The sequence below is a fragment of the Aspergillus alliaceus genome (assembly GCF_009176365.1).
Source record: "Aspergillus alliaceus strain CBS 536.65 unplaced genomic scaffold BDW43scaffold_11, whole genome shotgun sequence".
NCBI lineage: Eukaryota > Fungi > Ascomycota > Eurotiomycetes > Eurotiales > Aspergillaceae > Aspergillus > Aspergillus alliaceus.
The window spans coordinates 272,228-290,030 of NW_022474694.1; the positions used below are offsets into that span (position 1 = coordinate 272,228).

The window sequence follows — 17,803 nt, forward strand, 5'->3', positions numbered from 1 at the left end:
AACAATAGACAATAAATGCACTGGTCTTAGTTCGGGGTAAGCCTGGCTCTTTCAGTGGGAAGGGAAATTTTAAAATAACAAGTAAAAACAAAGCTTTCCTCCAAAAAAAAAGAAAGAAAACGGGCATGAGTAAATTCAAAAACTTAATATTATGCTATGAAGAATTACTATCCACGCCTCACCAAGAATGCGTGCAATAGGTAATAAAGTAGCTAGGCCAGGCGTCCACATCCATGAGTCGCTTACACTCCTCCGGATCGAAAGTTGGGTTCTCCCATGCTGCCTGGCAAACAGAAGCATGATTCGCATCATCCACCCAGCTAAAAGGGTAGATTTGCTTCTCTGGCAGAAGCACCAACGCGTCTTTCACAGTCTTACCACCAACAATCTCGCTCTCATCGCAGAACAACTTCCACGATGGCTGTCGCCGCTGGATCGTGTCGCATGCATGCTGCCGCAGCGAACGGTCCTTGAAGTTGTCCCAGTACTTTTTAATCATCAAGCTCAGCGCACCGGGTCCAGTAAGTCCTTCAACGGACCCGTCACCAGTTCCCTCTGGGTGTTCAATGACGTTGAGAACAGGGAGAAGCCAGAACGGGTGACCGGGAGGTGATGCCATCCAGCCGTTGGGAACCGCAGCGGAGCTCAGAATATCCACAGTGCGGGCCATACGTCCCAGGAATGCCCGTTGCACGTTGGCGTTTTGGAATAGTGCTGTCGCCGAGAGGGTATCCTGATGTGCGGCAAGCGCGGTTCCGTGTCCAGTAAACAGTGGCGCAACAGGACGCAGGGCTTCAGTGTCCACATCGGCATACATCCTGTGCAATTAGCTACAATGAGATACGTTGGCCGGCCGAATTGCTTAGGAGGACCTACCCGCCGAATAGATACATATACAAATTGCGAACGACATCAGCCCGGAGAATCTCTTTCGGGAGACTATCATAGGCTTCGAGAAACCAAGGGCAATACTTTTCAACAAGCATTCGATTTGTCTCGTCGTCCCAGAGCACGTATTCCCAGTCCGGGTTTTGGGCACGCATGCCCTCAACCCAGACCTGAGCACGCTCGCTCATATTGCTACCCGCGGGGAACCATGTCTGATGGATTATCTTAGGGATCGTAGTCACGTCGCGGGATAGCGGGCGCGATAGCAGAGTGCGAGCGGACAGCGGACGAGCGATTAGAGGCGCAGATGGCGGCAAGACAGAGGGTACGATGGATGAGCGGAAGGGGTAGAAGAGGAGCAGCAGAAACACTGAGATTCCGAGGATAAACTGGCCCCTCCGCCGTGGAAGGCAGCCAAAAAGGGAGTCAGATATCATCCTGGAGAAAAGTTCCTGCGTGCTTTCAGGTCCGTAGTCTTGGGCGACAGGTTATAAACCGTGTATATCGAATCTTGAGCCTCAGCAGCCCTCACCGAGCTTGCCGCTTCGGAATACTTCAAGTTGACGGGTATAATAAGTCCACTGCGCTTATGTAGTTGTCAATCAAAGAGATGAAAAGTTATCCAAGCCAGGCTGCTCAATCTCTCCAGATCCCAATCTACTACCGTTTCCAGCCGTTACCCAGGGTCCGGACCCACATCCCGGAAACGGCGATGAACGTTGCAGCTGAGCTGATTATATTCATCCAGCCGCAACACGGCTACCAATGTTGTTTGCGATACTGTGGAAATAACCCTTCGTCGTTGTCCAATGGTGCTCGTCGCCAGTAATTGTAATACCTGCTAAGCCCGTTCGAGGCAATTTTATTCGGCGTTCGGTAGGTACGCGCACCCCCAAGAGGAACACTTGTACGTGGGCCAGTCGATCTAAACATATTGCCTAATAGGAGCGCGAACCACTATTGACTGAGGTTATTTCTTTCGTGGGCGTTCAAGTCACTTTTCCAGGACAGCGGCGTGTCTCGTCTAATGGTAGGGTTTCGCATCGACGAACCGAGCCTATGGTATCGATCCTCCCACCATCTCATTGACCAAAATCAGTTGACCCTACCCTAAATGTATGAGAAGTTAGTACATATCGATGTGGAGAAGTCGGTCAAGTCTCGGAGCAGGAATATTCTGGTCAATTCAGGTCAGTCTTGTTGATGTTGTTGTTGAATGCGCTAGGCGACTGTGCCGAGTTAGGCTTAGTGGAAGGGGATTGTCCCGTGACCCGCCATTCTATCACAAATCACATCTTACCGCTTACCGCTTTCGTCTGCTTTCCTAAATATGAAATAATAAATTGGGGCATATCATAAGTTAGAGGTTCCATCGAGCTTGGTGCGTTTATGACTTATAACCTATTTCAAGAGATTAAACTACATTGTTTTAGTCTAGAATATCCATGACTGGCAACGGAATCCCACTAACCCCTACAGTATATAGAATATATAGAATCATCCCCACATCTATATATAGTCGCGAGACAACATACAACTTTATACATAGCAACATCTCCCTGAAATGAGGAATAACTAGGTAAAACATCTAACTATAAGCCCACCGGGCTAATTGGCATTGTTTCTTGATCTCCTCGTACCTTGTATCTGTTCTTTTATCAAACCAAGCACTGAAGTAAGGATATAAACCAACAAAAGCCAAAATCAACAAGATGTACCCCCAGTCGGAAAGTCGAAAGGAGCTCACTTCCCGCGCAAATAAACACTAACCTCCAACCCATTACTAAACGGCAGAGTCATATTCACAAACCCGCTATTCTCATCCCTCAAAAACCCAAGAAGATCCGCATACCTCTCCTCCGCCGAAATAGTATTATCCGTGACAACAACAGCGCCATACCTCATCTTCGGCAGCACCAACTTCAACGTCGGCAACGCCATCGGCGGCCAAACTATACAAACCAAAACCAAATTAGTAATCACCCCAAAAGTTGTACTAGATGTAGAAACGGAAACAAAGCATACTATCCAACAAAAGCAAATCCACCCCTTCAACGCCCTCCTTCAAGGTCTCCCGCAAATCCCCTTCTCGGAGGTCAATCACATCCGTAACAACACTGCCGCACTTTGCCCAATTCTCCCTTGCCCTGGAAGCCTTTGTCGGCTCGTTCTCTGTCGCGATGACCCGGCCCGTTCCGCCTGTCGCGGCAATATTGGCGGACACGGCGAGGGCCAGGTAGATGGTGCTCACGCCGAAGGAGGTGCCAGCTTCGACGACAGTTTTGGCGTTAATGGTGCGGCAGAGTTGGTAGAGGTACTGGGATTTGTCTGCGTCGAGGGCGATGAATTTGTCGTGCATTACGTCGTCGAAGGAGCGGGTGTGGAAGTCGGCCTCTGTTAGGGCGGACTCTTGGGTGGTGGATTGAGCGTGGAGGTTGGTGAGGAAGGCGCGGATGTGGGGTGAGACGTTGATGAGGGGGTTGGAGGATGGCATTCTGGTGGTGGTGTGTTCAATTGCTGCGAGGGTATTTTGGAGAAGGAGGTCGGGGTTTGGGTGGGCTTTTTATGGAATTTGCACGGCTCGGAATTGAAGCTTTTTAATCTGGTGATGCGTTCCTCACTCACCTCTGAGCCAAGGATACTCATCTGGGGATAGCCGTTGGATGCGTGTTGGGCCGTTTCGCTGACTCGTAGTTTGGAGTTGCAGGAACACGAGGTACATATGCCGCGGCAGTTGAAAGCTGTTAGGGAATGTGATGATCGCAATGAGTCGCGGAAGATGGCATGTGCCGAGGTTGGATTGTAGACTGGGGTAAGATATCTAAAATGAAATACTAGAAATACTGGATTTGAGCACAATTCCATACTTAGGTATTGTTCGATGAATACAAGAAATAGAACTCCGCGGCCGTCTAGCTCCGCGGACATAAAGCACACGAAGCTTGGAAGAACCAGTGCCTCCTGCGACCCACATTGAACAAATTACTACCGCGAATTGGTCTCAAGGACGGTATAGTATGTCATGTCGCGAATAGACTGCAGAGCTTCGGCCATCATCCAAAGGTAATGGCCCTTCGTCCCTGAAGAATGTTGCCGGCCTGCTGCTGTACCTTTTCGAAACGCATGAAGGAGCATGATTCGCTCTCGAGGTGATTGAATAGTGCAGCCAGGGTAGTGAACTGCTTTGCACACCTGCCCTTTAAGTTCGGGCAATGATACACCTTTTGCTTGTGAGCCATAGAGTTGAGATGTTGGTTGAGGGATGTTGCGGTGCGAAACTCCCGATGACAGAGATAACATTCCCACCCGTTGCCATTAAATGCATACTCCGTTGCCGAGTATTGACAAGCGTCTTCCTTGTGCCACTTAATATGCCGGTTCGTGATGAGTCCATTTGGGTCACGCTCGCGAAGGATGCGGAGAATAGTATCTCGGTTCAGTGTGGGGGCGTTCGGGCAAGAGCCTCGTTCGAGGTGATGGGCAAGGCCGCTAGCAGCTGTATGGCCATCCTTACAGAATGGGCACGAGATATTCCGTCCGCGGTGAACCTTGGAGTTAAGGTGCTACACATCGATATATCAGTGCGACAGGTACTACTACGTTTGAGAGACTAGATGTGATGAGGTTAAAGAGTGCGTACCATCCGCAGGGCGTTTTCAGTCCCAAACCGTATATCGCAATTCTTGCAGTAATTCTTGTAGTGGGCTTCGCTCTTCATATGTTGATTTGCACCCTTCTCTGTATGGAAAACTAGGTTGCAAGTCTCACAGGGAATTCTTGGGGCCCAGTGTCCCGCGGCCGTCATATGCTGATTGGCAGCATTCTGGGAGCTAAAGTCACGATAGCAAGTCTCGCAATCGAAGCGGGGTGCCCGGTGACCTGTGTTATCCATGTGCTGGTTGCAAGCACGCCAGGTGCGGAAGGTCTTGGGGCAGGTTTCACATTCAGGCCAGTGGCGGTAGTCATACATATGCTCTTCCCATTCATCTTCATAGTAGAACGTATCTGTACAGCTCAGACACTCGAAATCGTCGTACATAGTTGGCAGTAACACTCAGACGAAGGAGTTTGAAGTACTGTATTTGTATTCAGGATGTCAGAAGTTCAAAGGAGGAGAGGCTCGGTGGGGACATCCGATTTGACTGATCTATTAAACTCCTATTGTTTGCCTCGTTTGACCTGCGCTTTCCGAAACAGTTCTAGCCACGTAGATCCATGATACACATTTATGCACGTTCTGGGGAATCATCCCGACCACGGGGACGGGACGGAGTCTGCTTTTGTATAATTGGATAGCTATGTTGTTTCAGTCGGATACTCACTCGTCGGCAGCCGAGCTGCCAGATATAAATATCCAGGAAAAAACAAATAATAGACTTGAAATAAATAAAACTGTGACCTCCACTTCAAAGTTGTAAACTGTTGTGATCTCAGGGGAAAGATGGGCAGGATAAAACTGTATCAGCTACACACACGTAGCCTACTGAGGACCGGATGCCATTCCGATAGACACTCAATTTTATGGACGACTGTATCAACTATCGTAGGCGCTTCTCTCTTATCTACTAATGGGTAAAGCCTTCAGGGGATGGAGTGGGTGATCTGGCCAAGGCACTAGGATCACGTGGTCTCGTATAGATTCGTATCATAAACTAGCAATGGAAAACTAAAGGGGTATATAACGTATTCCTCAAGTCCAACCGATTGGCCACCTACTGTACTTCATATAAAATAGCTCTTTAATATACTCTAATATCTCAACAACGAAAAAGAGTACATATCTAAAATTGATAGTCAGAGTCATGTGCCGCGTTGCTTATGTATGCCTGGTGGGGAAACTTTTTGAATAGATATTATACAAGGAAATATAAATTGATGGAGCTCGTGTAGCTCACGTGTATAGGATTGATTGTCTTAAGGTCTAAATCTACTTTACAGAGATTCCTTGGTGTTGTGGTCAGGTCACGTGGTTGATGCCTTAGGCTCCCGTATGCTCTGACATAAATTACGGCTGTATCTTTCGCGTTATCGAGATTGCGGGATTCCGTATTACCTGGTAATCTGCGCCGAATCCTAAGGGGCGCAATAAAGAAATGGCAAGGACTCTGATTTCTGATCTAATGATAAAAAGGCATATTTATAGGCCTAAAATAATCATTCAAACGACGCGATACACGCGATATCATAGCAATATAGCGATATTCATGGTGTTGCTAATGATCAAAGGCGCTAAACTAAGTGGAGTAGGGTGGTGGCTGATATTGGTGCTTTGTTGGTAATTTTGGTTTGTTTTGCCTATTCTAGTGTTATACGGCTTAAGGAAAACATAAAAAAAGATTAAAAAAGGGAATGGCTTTAGCTAGCCTATACATATATTGATCATAAATAACATAGCTCTAATATCTTTGATTGTCGAGATATTTGGGTATTAAAAAGTGCTATTTTATATGGAGTACAGTAGATGGCCGCTCGGTTGGAGTGGCCACTCGCTTGAGGAATACGTTAATACAATATTGTTAACAAGCTATAAGTAAATGTTAGCAGTATATGTTTATTACTAGAATTGTCGAATACGTGGAATCTTCCACATTTATGGTACTATAGTCACAATATTCACAACCATAACTTCACTATAATGCTTACTCAAGTTTGTTAAAGATAATATCTTGCACATTTAAAAGTCATGCCCCGGTCGTGCAACCAATGGCAGATAAGAATTAAGTAGCCACTTATCAAAATGAACACCTCCGCCGGGTCTTCATCAATTGTGTTAATAACCATAAGTAAGTATCATCAGTCTCCCGTAATTGATTCGGAAACAAAAGATAGCGGGTCTCATATTTTGCTTTGAGTTGTGCATATGCTGACTGTGCAAATAGATGATTGACGAGTTTATCTATTTGGGGATCCCACAAGATACCGCGGAAAGAACAATGCCAATTGGAAAGAGTGGGAGCATATAGCAATCGTGTAGTACGGAATATCTTCCTCATCATCCGCCTCTTCTGTGAAAGATATGTGAGATCCATCTAATTAAACCTCTCTCCGCTATTCAAAGCCATTCACACTGGGATTGGCGAACAAACGCCAGGTGACCCTCCCCAGAATCAACCGCTCGAGTCCCTGCGGAATACTATGGAAAGGAATCTCTAGAATAGGACAAAGGTGGCCATCGTCGATGAGTCTTAAGACCTCCTTGAGCTCATCTAGATTTGCACCGATCGATACTTGCAAGGTGATATTCCTTGGAATCAACCACGCAACCAGTTGATTTGGCCGTGTTCAACGCCGTGAGGGTTGTGATATTGGTGCCGGCAAAGTCGTCCACCGTGTCACATGCGATATTGACAAACTGACCGAGTCCACCAGCACACTCAATAGCTCCTAATTTTTGAGCAAGCGGCAGCTTGCTTGCATCAATTTCTAGCCCATATACTTTCGCTCCTTGAAGGGCGGCAATCTGGATGGCAGCGAAACCCAACCCGCCCAACCCCACGGTGGCCACGGTGCCACCAGCGCAATCGCGACCCCCTGTAATCACGGCATGATAAGCGGTTGAGATTGAATCGGCGGCTACAACAGCCTGTGCGAATGAGACACCCGTCGGGATCCGGATGAGATTATCAACCCAAGCCATGGCTTGCTCTGCATAGCCGCCATCATATCCAAGTCCAATGGCTTTTAAAGACTCTGGTCTGATACAGGACGGGTGGGGATTCCTGTCACCACCCGCTCGCCGACTTTGGGATCCGAGACGCCTTGCCCGAGTTTGACAATGATTCCGGCCATTTCATGACTAACACCATGGGTCGTTTCAAGATCATCCCATATTGATCATCTTGAAGCGTGAATAAGTCCAAGTGACACAAACCAGCAGCTTTAACCTGGATGATCACCTGGCCTTCCTCCGGTTGCGGATGGGGTATTGATCTCAGTAGGAGGCCGCTCTGCACGTCGTCGAATTCGAATGCCCTCATAGATGTTCATTTTTACTTTCGCGCTCTTTTAATTTCCTTTTATTCTGCATGGGTTTTTGCTTCCAGGTTCGACTCACGATACGGAATGTTGCCTCAATGTTTAAATCCAGAGGCCAGAGAGTGTATCAAGAATGGGTTCTAGCATCTGGGAGAACGATGAATTCAAGCCGAAGAACAATGGGCCTCCGCATCTTTGATCGCATATTGTGCGGTCGGATATTTATCCGAGGGTTCGTGCATGCGAACCTCGAATAATAAACAGGACCTGGCCTCTAGATAGATGGATTGCTTTACTGACAACATTCATAGTTGTGTACACTTTACGAGACACTATGGGGTATATAATAAGGCTGGGGAAACGAGACTAAACCTGAAATGGCACTAGCGCCGAGTACTACGCTAACTTCAGGCAGAAGCCTGCATCTGCCTGGGTGTTTACCCACACCTAACGATATCACATTTGGATATAAATCCGGTATATTGTCTCATATCCTCTTCAATGCGGCGGTATCGCATAATCCAAATTGCACTGCTGTCCTCTCGGGGCATCTCTACCAAACTTGTCCCGATCGCCCAGTGTAGAAACATGGCCTCCTTACCGGGCCAATGCCCCGGAATTGATCAGCTGCATAGCGCACCGTCTCAAGAGGGCCTTCATCGGGTGCGACTACGGCAGGTCGAGGATGCTGAGCGGACGTTCGATGCCTTGTTGTCAATCCTGCGACAGCCGGCCCTTGGCCAGTACGTTCGCCATGTGGAGATGGATCGTTCTTTGTCCGATTGTCGAGTTGAGCCGCCGGCCCTAATTTCCACAAGAAAGGTCAATGACGATGATCGACACTTACTACAGCGTGCAGTGCGCGATGCAGGATTTACCGGGAAACAGTATGATATGATGATGGATATAGTGACAAAGAAACCACGGGAATATAAGTGAGCAGATGAATCCTGTGCCAAGTTACGATGCCTGTAGTACTTATTCTTAGATACAGGGGGTGCGACAATAGCGCTACCGAGGATCTGATGCATCTGTCACAGGCCCTGGCGGCTCTGGTTATCTCTGTATCGCCGAATCTGGAGTCGTTCTCCTTCCCGGAAATCAGTACCGAGTTCGAGTCAGAGAGTGAATGTTATCTGATGCTGCAGGCGTTCCTGGAGAGAGCGAATGTCAGTCCGAGTGGTTTGCCATATCTACAGAAATTACGGACAATTCGTTGTCTAAGTAATAAAGCCATGATCTTAAGCGATGAGCGATTCTACGAGAACTATAATCTAGCTCGGAACCTTAAGTTAGTCGGCAACTTGCCTGCGATTGAGACGATCAGCGTGGACGCCATCGAAGACCGGGAAGAAGAGATTGAGCTCGAACCACGATCCACTAACTTCAAGAAAGTGCGCATCCACCATTCGAACTACTCGAGTATGAGCCTGGCTGAGATTATCAGGTCGTGCAGGAGGCTCGAAGAGTTTTCGTACTCCATCGGGGGGAGAAGCTCGGGCGACGACAGTCACCCTATATTCCAAGAAAGGCATTTGCTGGACGCATTGTTATGGCACACCAAGTCTCTCCAGGTCCTCGAACTGGATGCGGATGAAGAGTTCTGGGACGAGCGACCTGCGCATATGCAAGACTACGAATATACGGTCGATCCTGACCCAGACTATGCGAACTCCACCGAACCACTCCCTACATCACTCCAAGACTTTACAGCCATGAGGCGGCTCAGTATTGGCGTTAAGCTCTTGATCGCCCTGGCACGTGCCAGCGCTCGGAAGAACGATCCACAGGAAGCTTCCTTCTCTTTAGTGGATATGCTGCCACCGAACCTAGAGTACCTATGCATCAAAGGATATGCTGCTGGGGCAAATCCAAAGTATGATGTCCAAGTTTCGTTGCTCATGGAGAACCGGCAAAAGCTACCATCGCTGAACGAGATCTCTGGTGTAGACGTATGCATCCCAAATGCAAAATCAGTGACAGATCCCGATAACAACCCTCACCTATTATGGGAAGATCCTGATAGTCTAATGAACTACTAGCGATGTCTACTATGCCGCTGGAAAGATATATATTAGTTATTTCAACTACTTTAGACTACCTGTTAAAGGCTGTTCATGCCCAAACCCTCATCAACCCGCTCCAGGTCGGAGCCCTCCGCGGGTGGTCGGACACGACGATCCAGTCACAGTCCATTGCAGCGGCGGGAATGAGCTCCCTGGCTGGCCGCCATATGTGTAGAGCAGGCACCGAAGAAACATCATTATAACCCATGTGTGCTCCCAGTGGACCAGGGTACGCGGCTGGAGGCTGTATACCATTTCAAACCCTAGGCAGAACTTATTGATGTTCCAGCGCAGCCAGTCCAGTATAAGACCAGTCTCGTGGCAGAAGAATGGAAATCGGTGGTGTAGGAATGACCCCGGTAAGGACAGGGCCGGGGATTTATTGGGCACCGTCAGCTCCTCGCTGGCAATCCCCAGGGATTGTATACATTTGTCAAGGGCAACCAGAAGTGTTCCGGTAACCCGGTACTCTTCGCTGATACTGTACGTACAATTGCGGTAGTCAGTCCATGTGACATAGTATCAGTGCTTGGTGTAGCAGTATGCCCATAGCAGAGCTAATGGAGAGTGGCTGACCGCGCGACCTACATGTTCCCAGGTCCGGACCAGCCCCGGATCAATAGCCAGGGTTTTAAGGCCCGAGTTTCCAAAGATATATTGGCTTCTAGCAGCAAAGATAGCCTTTCCTGAATTATAATACTGGCTATACAGATATCCTAATCTCTGCAGGCTGGACTTGCAGGAAGATTCTATTGGGAGGCTTCCTATTATCCAGGTCAATGATATAAGATAGATTTTCTCTCTCTAGCTTTGTTTCCTCTGCGGGAGAGTTTCCAGCTTATCTGATACTACTGATTATTATTGTATGTGAGATCGCGATAGGCTACTGTTCCGGGATAATAAGTTATTATTCTCGGGTCTGGATTCTTCAGTCTCTTCATGCCTGTTCTTTAGAGGGGGTGGATCGCTGCGCGTACCCATAGCAGAATAAGAGAAAGATTAATGAGTAGATTATGTCACACGATAGGAAACAGTCTGTGGCTCCGGGAGCTGGTCAATCTGGTTAATAATATCCCAGAGCCAATGGCTGAAGCCCTCCAAACAGCACCGCCGCCAGGTAAGAAATACAGCGGGCTCTTCCGGTTCCGTGTCAAAATGGTGGCTCCGCCCAGGTAGAATGATCTCCTTTCCAATATCGTAAAAGTCCTCCGTTAGGTAGGTGGCATCAACAGCCTCAGACCATGCGCCAAAGAACTTTGACTGTACTGAGATCTAGATCTGATTATGGATCCAAATTCTTCAGATTCTTGGATATAAGAAGTAGCTTTATTTCCCAGAACTTAGCTAGATCTCACTTATTGATCAAAACCTGCACTTGTTTCCATAATATATATAGATACTCAGACTATAAATTATACCTTAGCAACTGTATTCGGGACTGTTCATTATATTGAGTGTTTCTCAACAGATATAGCCGTGGCCTTAGTCTGAGTGTTAGCAGCACTGTCAGGCTGATATTATAGAATCAACTCCAGATAGGTTATATAAAGGGCCGGTAGGAATACCTTATCTGTCCATAATATTATACTTGTCCCGTGTCATCACCAAGTTTTCCTGTTTCAGGTAGTAAAGATACAGAAAGAGAATATATATCTCTATTATCTCTACCTGTACAGTCAGCCCAAGGAAAGATATAGAATCCAGTATAGGGATTACTAGGACTGTCACTATCTTTTAGTCTCAGAATTCTTAAATTAAATAGGGATAGAGACAAGTTATAAGAAGCTTATTAAGTTACTAATAGATAGCTAGATCGCAGTCCAGTGAAGTGCCTGCCGTGCAACAGTCAGGCTAGAAACAAACCCTCCAGTACTATCAATATTAAACTGGATCTGAAATACGTGATTAGGCTGGATATTATCCTTCTCTAGATTATAGACTGGGGACGGGTATTGCTCCTTCTGGACTCTTGTAAATTTACTTAGCTTACTATCTCCTGTATATATAGATTTCATGTTACTGAACAGTTTTCAGTACTTATAGACAGGCAGCTGGCAGTCCTAATCTATAGAATAAGACATGATTCTATCTTAAGAAAGAATATTCAGGCATTGAGACTATATAAGAGACAACAGCAGTATAGCTATTAAGATATCGGATTCTGTACTCTCAAGAGAATAGGTTAGATTAATAATAATTCTTACCGCTATAATATTGGATTAACTGCTGTGTAAGCTCCTGAGCAAGAATTGCCTATTAATAAATATTATCAGCTGCTAGAGACATCACCGGGCACACAACCTCTCTATATATACTAGTCTGGAGGCTTCCATGTCAGTAGCAGCTAGCATTCCAGAAGGCAGCAACTTATCTCTATCTGTAAATTAGTAAGAAAATCTGTCAGTAACTATAGCTCCGGCATAGTAGACAGAAGAACACAGTACTCTCTTTATTGACTATTATTATAATTATAGCTACCAGTATTACTGTCACTCTCCAGATCTATATTATCTATCTTAGCTATATTATTCTTAATGCCGGGGTCCACGCTTGTTAAGCTGTTACTGGTATAATCTAACGGTGCTGCTATATTATTACCAAGAATAGTATAGTAGAGATCTGTAAAAATATCTGTAGTCTGGGTAATAGAGGGATCAGCTACCGGCCCTTCAGCAGGATAAATGAATGCTCCAGCTGTGTATTTAGTAATGAAGAGGGAGAGAATTAGTCTTATATTACTTCTGACAGATAGCACGAGCGGCATTCTTCTTAGCTGTGGTATGATACAGACATGGGCATCCGTGAGATAGTATGATTGAATATTGGTCTTCTGCTATTACAGGATCTTCTCTAGACAAGTTCTACTTCTAATTCTTATATTGCCCGCTACCAATAGGCATATATTAAAAATTGCTAATTATAGCCTGGTCTGATATTCAGGGGTATTTTCTTTCCTTAATATAGAATATCTAGTGAATGTGCTGCGGGGAATTCTGACCTGTTATTTAGCGCTATGGCCCCCCAGGTCATTAAACGGGCCAATAAGTATAATAAGGCCTGACAGGTGTTATCTTTTGGAATAAGATTAATATTAAAGAGCCAGTTTATTAAATAACGAGATAAACTAAAACCTGCTATAGTTAATATTACAATTATTGACATGCTAAATGCGAAGATTCTATATCCCCGGGAGTTGAGATTTTGTATTTGGAGGTCTATATAATATAATTACTTTGCATAATCCGATGTCTTTACTCAAACACAATTAATGGAAGAACAAGAATAATATATACTTAGACAGCCTTCCTGTTGTGAATTAAGGCTTGACCAGGTAAACTATAGAACTTCAGATACGAAGTAAATGACGTATAGGATCAAGTTGACTGGAAGACAATCTAATGTTCATCTTACATGTAAATCTTTAGGCTTACAGATATAATGAAGAACAGCAATTCTAACCTTTTTCTGAATTACAACACTTCCAAATAACACTAGCAGTTATTGAGTAGATTAATAGTATGAGAATTTTGAACAGGGGCCTCTTGTCAACTGTGGAATTATATATCGTGTACTCTACGTATGGCCAAACCGCAACCAATGCCCCTAAATATGTCTTTGGGGGGAAGAAGAGGCTTGTCTAAAATCCCATATACCACAGCTTGGCAATGAAGCATTCTTAGTACTGAATCGTGTGCGATTAACTTAAGGAAATACCCAAAATGATATATGTAAATGGTAGATACCGGCTACAGGTATAGAAATCACTTCTTCAGGTATTCAGGCCGGCTACCTATAATCAATAGAAAGCGTTATTTTTAATATATATATACCTTTAGGTACCCTATCAGCTGAAGTTATACCATCTTATTCGTTAGATTTATACATTAAGTAGATTTGACTCTCTAATTTTGAGTCGTTTCGATTTAATGGCAATTATTAGAATAGACCTTATTCAAGCTGTATGATGTTAACGACTACAATATAGTATAAATTTGTCGACTTTTGTTACGTATATACCTTCTTGCCATTGCACGATGAGCTGATAATTATACTGAAATGACACATGAAGAAGCATTGGACCGATGTATTTATATTATTGCCTGGCCGATCAGCTACTGGGGAAGGTCCACATCGCGTCACCCGGTAGTTCGATACTCTACAGAACGGACAAAGCCAAGGAGTAATGATTTCGGCATTTCTGCATCCATATCTATTGCATCTTCCCTACCCACGCTGTTTTCAGGTCTCGTTCAACCTTCCCTGCTACAGCAAACCCTTTAGTCTTCAGCGTCGCCACGAATTCAAGCACCCGGGTTCTTTCTTGTTCTGTTTGCATTTCAAAGCCCACGACGTTCATAATAGGGATATAGAGAAGTGCTTCAAAGTCTGTACTACGTAGGCTTTCTTCCGCAAATTCAAATGCCTGTAATGCTTGTTGATGAATAAGATCGTTATGCATTATAGGAAGACTGCAGCCGAGAGAGGACCAGGCGGGATGGTCGAATTGCCTCGAAAGCCCCGCAAGCGACCATTGGTAATATGGCAGTAAAGATAGTATTGCAGGCTGAATACCAGATACCGGAGTATCGACATATGAAAGGATGGTGGTGATAATAGCCCGCTGCAATCTGGACGCAGAACAGATGATCTCAATACCAAGTGTAATATGCTCAGATGGCAGCTTCCCGTATGTTTTCCCCAATGCTGGGCAGCTGCTGATATGCGTCTTGCTACAATTATCTTTAGAATAAAGCTCCTCACTTTTCTTGACCCAGTATATCGACCTGAGGGGAAATATAAGTATTAGGTCACAGGACTTAGAACAAGGGTTGGCCTTACCAGCTCTGCACTCTAGCCCAGGACTCAAGGTATATCGCCAGCAATTCTATATTCTCCTCTACTCTGGCTGAAATAGAGATTTGAGAAGTAGGGTAGCGCAGCGTCTCTAATTTTACGCAGGTCATGGAAGAGAGTGGCAATGGTAAATTTTCACTAAAGCAGATAGCCCTGGTCGCATTACTGATTCGTGCGAACCAGTAGACAGAACTTCTTAAATGCGGTTGTGTTTCGGTGATACCAGCATGGAATAAGATAAATGCTCGTATCTTACGAGTGAGCGACCGCCAACCCTTCGCGCTCTCATCTATTATAAGCTTCCGCTATGTTAGCCTTCTAGGTAGATAACCGCCACGCTAAAGACGTACCTCGACAAGGCTCAGAAGACAAGCAGATAAGAGAGCAGCCGTGAATCTTTTCGTGTTCGAGATATCGAGCTCCTGAAGCACTTGATACTGGAGACGGTGTAGGCTCTCTCGTAGGTCATATGTCCTCCGGTAAGAAATATGAAGCAAATACGTTTTACCAACGAGAAATACTACATCCTGGACTAGCTTGTTTTCCTGAAAGATTGCACCAATCGAGTCAAACGAGAAAATGCAGATTAGGGGAGAAAAGGAGTAACGGATAGCGTTAAAAAATACGTCACTAAATATCCACGGACCGCTGGGCGAATTTAAGCCGGGTGAAACCTCTGCTGGTTTTGGGTGAGATGAGACAAATATCATCGTGCTAAGTCTTCTAGGAGAGGAACAGGCAAAACCTCGCTGGCTGCAGGGTAAACATGGACGGTGACCGTCGCACTGATACACGTCCACACGTTAGTGACTCGTTTATTGGTGAGACTACCAAAGCTGTAGTCAATCATACTTTCAAATGTGCCATGCGACAGCGCACACATCGATGGCCTCCCCGGCGGCTGTCATTAGACCCACAGGGCATGCTGGAGGGAATTGAAAGGCGTCGGTAGTCGGGTAAAGAAGAGCTCTGGAGGCAAGCCCATCAGCCATCTGCATCAGGACTACTACAGAAAAAAGTGATCCAAGGAAAATCAGTATCTTGTCAGGTACACAAGATTTGACTGGGGCTTAAAGAGGGGTTCATGCGGCTTGCCTCTTCTGCCTTACTTACATTTGCCATCCACGGAAGGGAAAGCGCCTTGATCCGTGGCCGCCGCCGATCTCGCGACATATTTGCCAGATACAGTTTAGAGCCGGAGCTCAGATCCTACTGAGACATTTAGCTCGGTATTCGGGGAAGCTAACTAACTACCCGTTGGTGTGCATAGACTATCATTAGCAGGTTGTTTCCCAATCGTGAGGCTCCCACAGAAAATAAAGGAGTTCTCAACGGTCAAAAGGGGCAAATGAGAACACTTGATATGTAACCTCTATACTAGAAGCAAAGTATAAAAGGGCAATACGTGCCAGATGTGAAGGTGGAAAATCACCTCTCCTTGGCGCACAGCGCTATTGATTACACAGCACAATAGTTTCAGTTACTTTTTTCTATCGGTCATCCTGGTGGCATTTTACAATGTCGATTCAGTATCCAGCTCAAAGATCGGGGTTCTGGACCCCTGCAACATCAACATTGAACTGGTGCGAGGAGGTATGAAAGCCTATAGCGGCTATATATGATACAATATGATGCAAATAGTGATCTGCACAAGATTCTTATGGGTATTCTAGGATTACTATGCAACTATATACGCGGCTGAAATCGTTAACTCAATGACAAATCTTCTTTTCGTTTGGTTGGGAACCAAAGGCATTATTAACTGTCGGCGCAATGGACACGATCCGATTTTTGTTGTCGCTTATACTGGATATTTGCTCGTTGGAATTGGCAGCTTTCTATTTCATGCGACTCTCAAATGTAAGTCAATGCAATGAAGGAGGGCAGTGTATGTGACTAATAAAAATGGACAGATCCTATGCAACTTGTAGATGAATTATCAATGATCTACACAGTCTGTGTGATATGTTATTCCTCGTTCTCGCACCAACGGTCTGCTGTATTCCGCCTCTTTCTAGCAATACTTCTATTTTGCATTGCGGTGTCTGTCACTTTATATTACCATTTCCTCGGGGATCCCACGTTTCATCAAAGGGTCTTTGCGATCCTCTCTCTGGCTGCTATATTCCATGGCATATATAGTATGCATATGGCTCTGCACCCCCTTTTCCGGTACCCAACTAAGGAGGGCCGCCCTGCCAGCGGAAAGCGAGACATGCCCATCTCTACAAATGAAGGGTTAGACTATCAGAGTGCCCGTGATCTCGCCATACTCAGATCAATGTGGCATCTTGGCCTGTATGGATTAGGCCTTTTTTTTACGGGATATATTATCTGGAACCTTGATAATCAGATGTGTAACGACCTACGTAAATGGCGTCGGATAATTGGCCTTCCATGGGGCATTATTCTCGAAGGTCACGGCTGGTGGTGAGTTGTTCAGCCCTCAATAATTACAGGCCATCCTTTTTTAATTCCTGTACGGCCTGTTTCAAGGTTGTTACTAATTAGACCTTCATCATATTAGGCATCTAATGAGTGGGACAGGCGCATACGTCTGCCTTGTTTGGGAAATTTTACTACGGCATTGTGCAAACGGACAACAAGAGAATTACTCTCTTTGGTGGCCGTATTTATGGTCAGTTCCTGAAGTCCGTCGAGTGAAACAGAAGAAATAAGAGCTCCAGGTGTAAGGTAGCTGCCCATACTGTATGGCTACAAAATACCCCGATCCGGTTTTGGCATCCCTGATAGCCATGGAAGTGCTAGTTGCGGATCAAGTTAGAAAAGAAAATAACAGTCTACTGGTATTGTATTCACAGCAGTGAATACTTCCACTTATACGGAGCCACCAGCTCGAAATATGCTCTAAGTCACATGTTTCGATATTTCATCCAAGGAGGAAGGGGTTATTTCAGGTATAGATGTGATCTCGTTTGCAAAAGCAATGGTCCCTTATTCCCATCACCAAATCGCCCTTTGTGACCTTGTTGTCTACCAGGTATTGCATGCCAGTTCCC

General features: G+C 45.5%; 7 protein-coding genes across 7 annotated transcripts; 2 read left to right on the forward strand and 5 right to left on the reverse strand.

Moving 5' to 3' along the window:
- Positions 1 to 129: 129 nt before the first annotated feature.
- On the reverse strand, positions 130 to 1,486 carry BDW43DRAFT_25111 (glycosyltransferase family 32 protein). Its single transcript, XM_032039809.1, has 2 exons — positions 877 to 1,486; positions 130 to 818 (listed from the first exon to the last, which is right to left on the reverse strand). Exons 1-2 carry the CDS (start codon positions 1,323 to 1,325, stop codon positions 179 to 181), a joined length of 1,089 nt encoding a protein of 362 aa, XP_031902506.1. The 5' UTR covers positions 1,326 to 1,486; the 3' UTR covers positions 130 to 178.
- Positions 1,487 to 2,432: 946 nt separating this feature from the next.
- Positions 2,433 to 3,741, reverse strand: BDW43DRAFT_25124 (O-methyltransferase). The gene is made up of 2 exons (XM_032039813.1): positions 2,914 to 3,741; positions 2,433 to 2,840 (listed from the first exon to the last, which is right to left on the reverse strand). The coding sequence occupies exons 1-2, from the start codon at positions 3,380 to 3,382 to the stop codon at positions 2,632 to 2,634; spliced, it is 678 nt and encodes a 225-aa protein (XP_031902507.1). The 5' UTR covers positions 3,383 to 3,741; the 3' UTR covers positions 2,433 to 2,631.
- On the reverse strand, positions 3,662 to 5,128 carry BDW43DRAFT_25118 (C2H2-type zinc finger protein). Its single transcript, XM_032039811.1, has 2 exons — positions 4,529 to 5,128; positions 3,662 to 4,451 (listed from the first exon to the last, which is right to left on the reverse strand). The coding sequence occupies exons 1-2, from the start codon at positions 4,925 to 4,927 to the stop codon at positions 3,942 to 3,944; spliced, it is 909 nt and encodes a 302-aa protein (XP_031902508.1). The 5' UTR covers positions 4,928 to 5,128; the 3' UTR covers positions 3,662 to 3,941.
- Positions 5,129 to 6,936: 1,808 nt separating this feature from the next.
- Positions 6,937 to 8,229, reverse strand: BDW43DRAFT_318077 (chaperonin 10-like protein; the record flags this gene model as incomplete). The annotated part of the gene is made up of 3 exons (XM_032048640.1): positions 7,686 to 8,229; positions 7,153 to 7,576; positions 6,937 to 7,115 (listed from the first exon to the last, which is right to left on the reverse strand). Exons 1-3 carry the CDS (start codon positions 7,863 to 7,865, stop codon positions 6,937 to 6,939), a joined length of 783 nt encoding a protein of 260 aa, XP_031902509.1. The 5' UTR covers positions 7,866 to 8,229.
- A 45-nt stretch (positions 8,230 to 8,274) lies between these two features.
- On the forward strand, positions 8,275 to 10,086 carry BDW43DRAFT_269392 (uncharacterized protein). The gene has a single exon (XM_032041225.1). It carries the CDS (start codon positions 8,829 to 8,831, stop codon positions 9,903 to 9,905), a length of 1,077 nt encoding a protein of 358 aa, XP_031902510.1. The 5' UTR covers positions 8,275 to 8,828; the 3' UTR covers positions 9,906 to 10,086.
- Positions 10,087 to 14,139: 4,053 nt separating this feature from the next.
- Positions 14,140 to 16,284, reverse strand: BDW43DRAFT_298722 (uncharacterized protein; the record flags this gene model as incomplete). The annotated part of the gene is made up of 4 exons (XM_032044600.1): positions 14,140 to 14,713; positions 14,769 to 15,082; positions 15,134 to 15,179; positions 16,268 to 16,284. The coding sequence occupies 4 exons, from the start codon at positions 16,282 to 16,284 to the stop codon at positions 14,140 to 14,142; spliced, it is 951 nt and encodes a 316-aa protein (XP_031902511.1).
- Positions 16,108 to 17,461, forward strand: BDW43DRAFT_318079 (ceramidase; the record flags this gene model as incomplete). The annotated part of the gene is made up of 4 exons (XM_032048641.1): positions 16,108 to 16,376; positions 16,457 to 16,643; positions 16,697 to 17,213; positions 17,311 to 17,461. The coding sequence occupies exons 1-4, from the start codon at positions 16,302 to 16,304 to the stop codon at positions 17,459 to 17,461; spliced, it is 930 nt and encodes a 309-aa protein (XP_031902512.1). The 5' UTR covers positions 16,108 to 16,301.
- Positions 17,462 to 17,803: the final 342 nt, after the last annotated feature.

Bases quoted from the DNA above. Each gene is read 5' to 3' on its own strand.
- BDW43DRAFT_25118 (XM_032039811.1), bottom strand. From the start codon at position 4,927: ATGTACGACGATTTCGAGTGTCTGAGCTGTACAGATACGTTCTACTAT. The intron at 4,452-4,528 runs GTACGCACTCTT...ATCGATGTGTAG, and splicing joins CTGAAAACGCCCTGCGGATG to CACCTTAACTCCAAGGTTCA.
- BDW43DRAFT_269392 (XM_032041225.1), top strand. From the start codon at position 8,829: ATGCCTGTAGTACTTATTCTTAGATACAGGGGGTGCGACAATAGCGCT.
- BDW43DRAFT_25111 (XM_032039809.1), bottom strand. From the start codon at position 1,325: ATGATATCTGACTCCCTTTTTGGCTGCCTTCCACGGCGGAGGGGCCAG. The intron at 819-876 runs GTAGGTCCTCCT...CTAATTGCACAG, and splicing joins TATATGTATCTATTCGGCGG to GATGTATGCCGATGTGGACA.
- BDW43DRAFT_25124 (XM_032039813.1), bottom strand. From the start codon at position 3,382: ATGCCATCCTCCAACCCCCTCATCAACGTCTCACCCCACATCCGCGCC. The intron at 2,841-2,913 runs GTATGCTTTGTT...TGGTTTGTATAG, and splicing joins GGATTTGCTTTTGTTGGATA to TTTGGCCGCCGATGGCGTTG.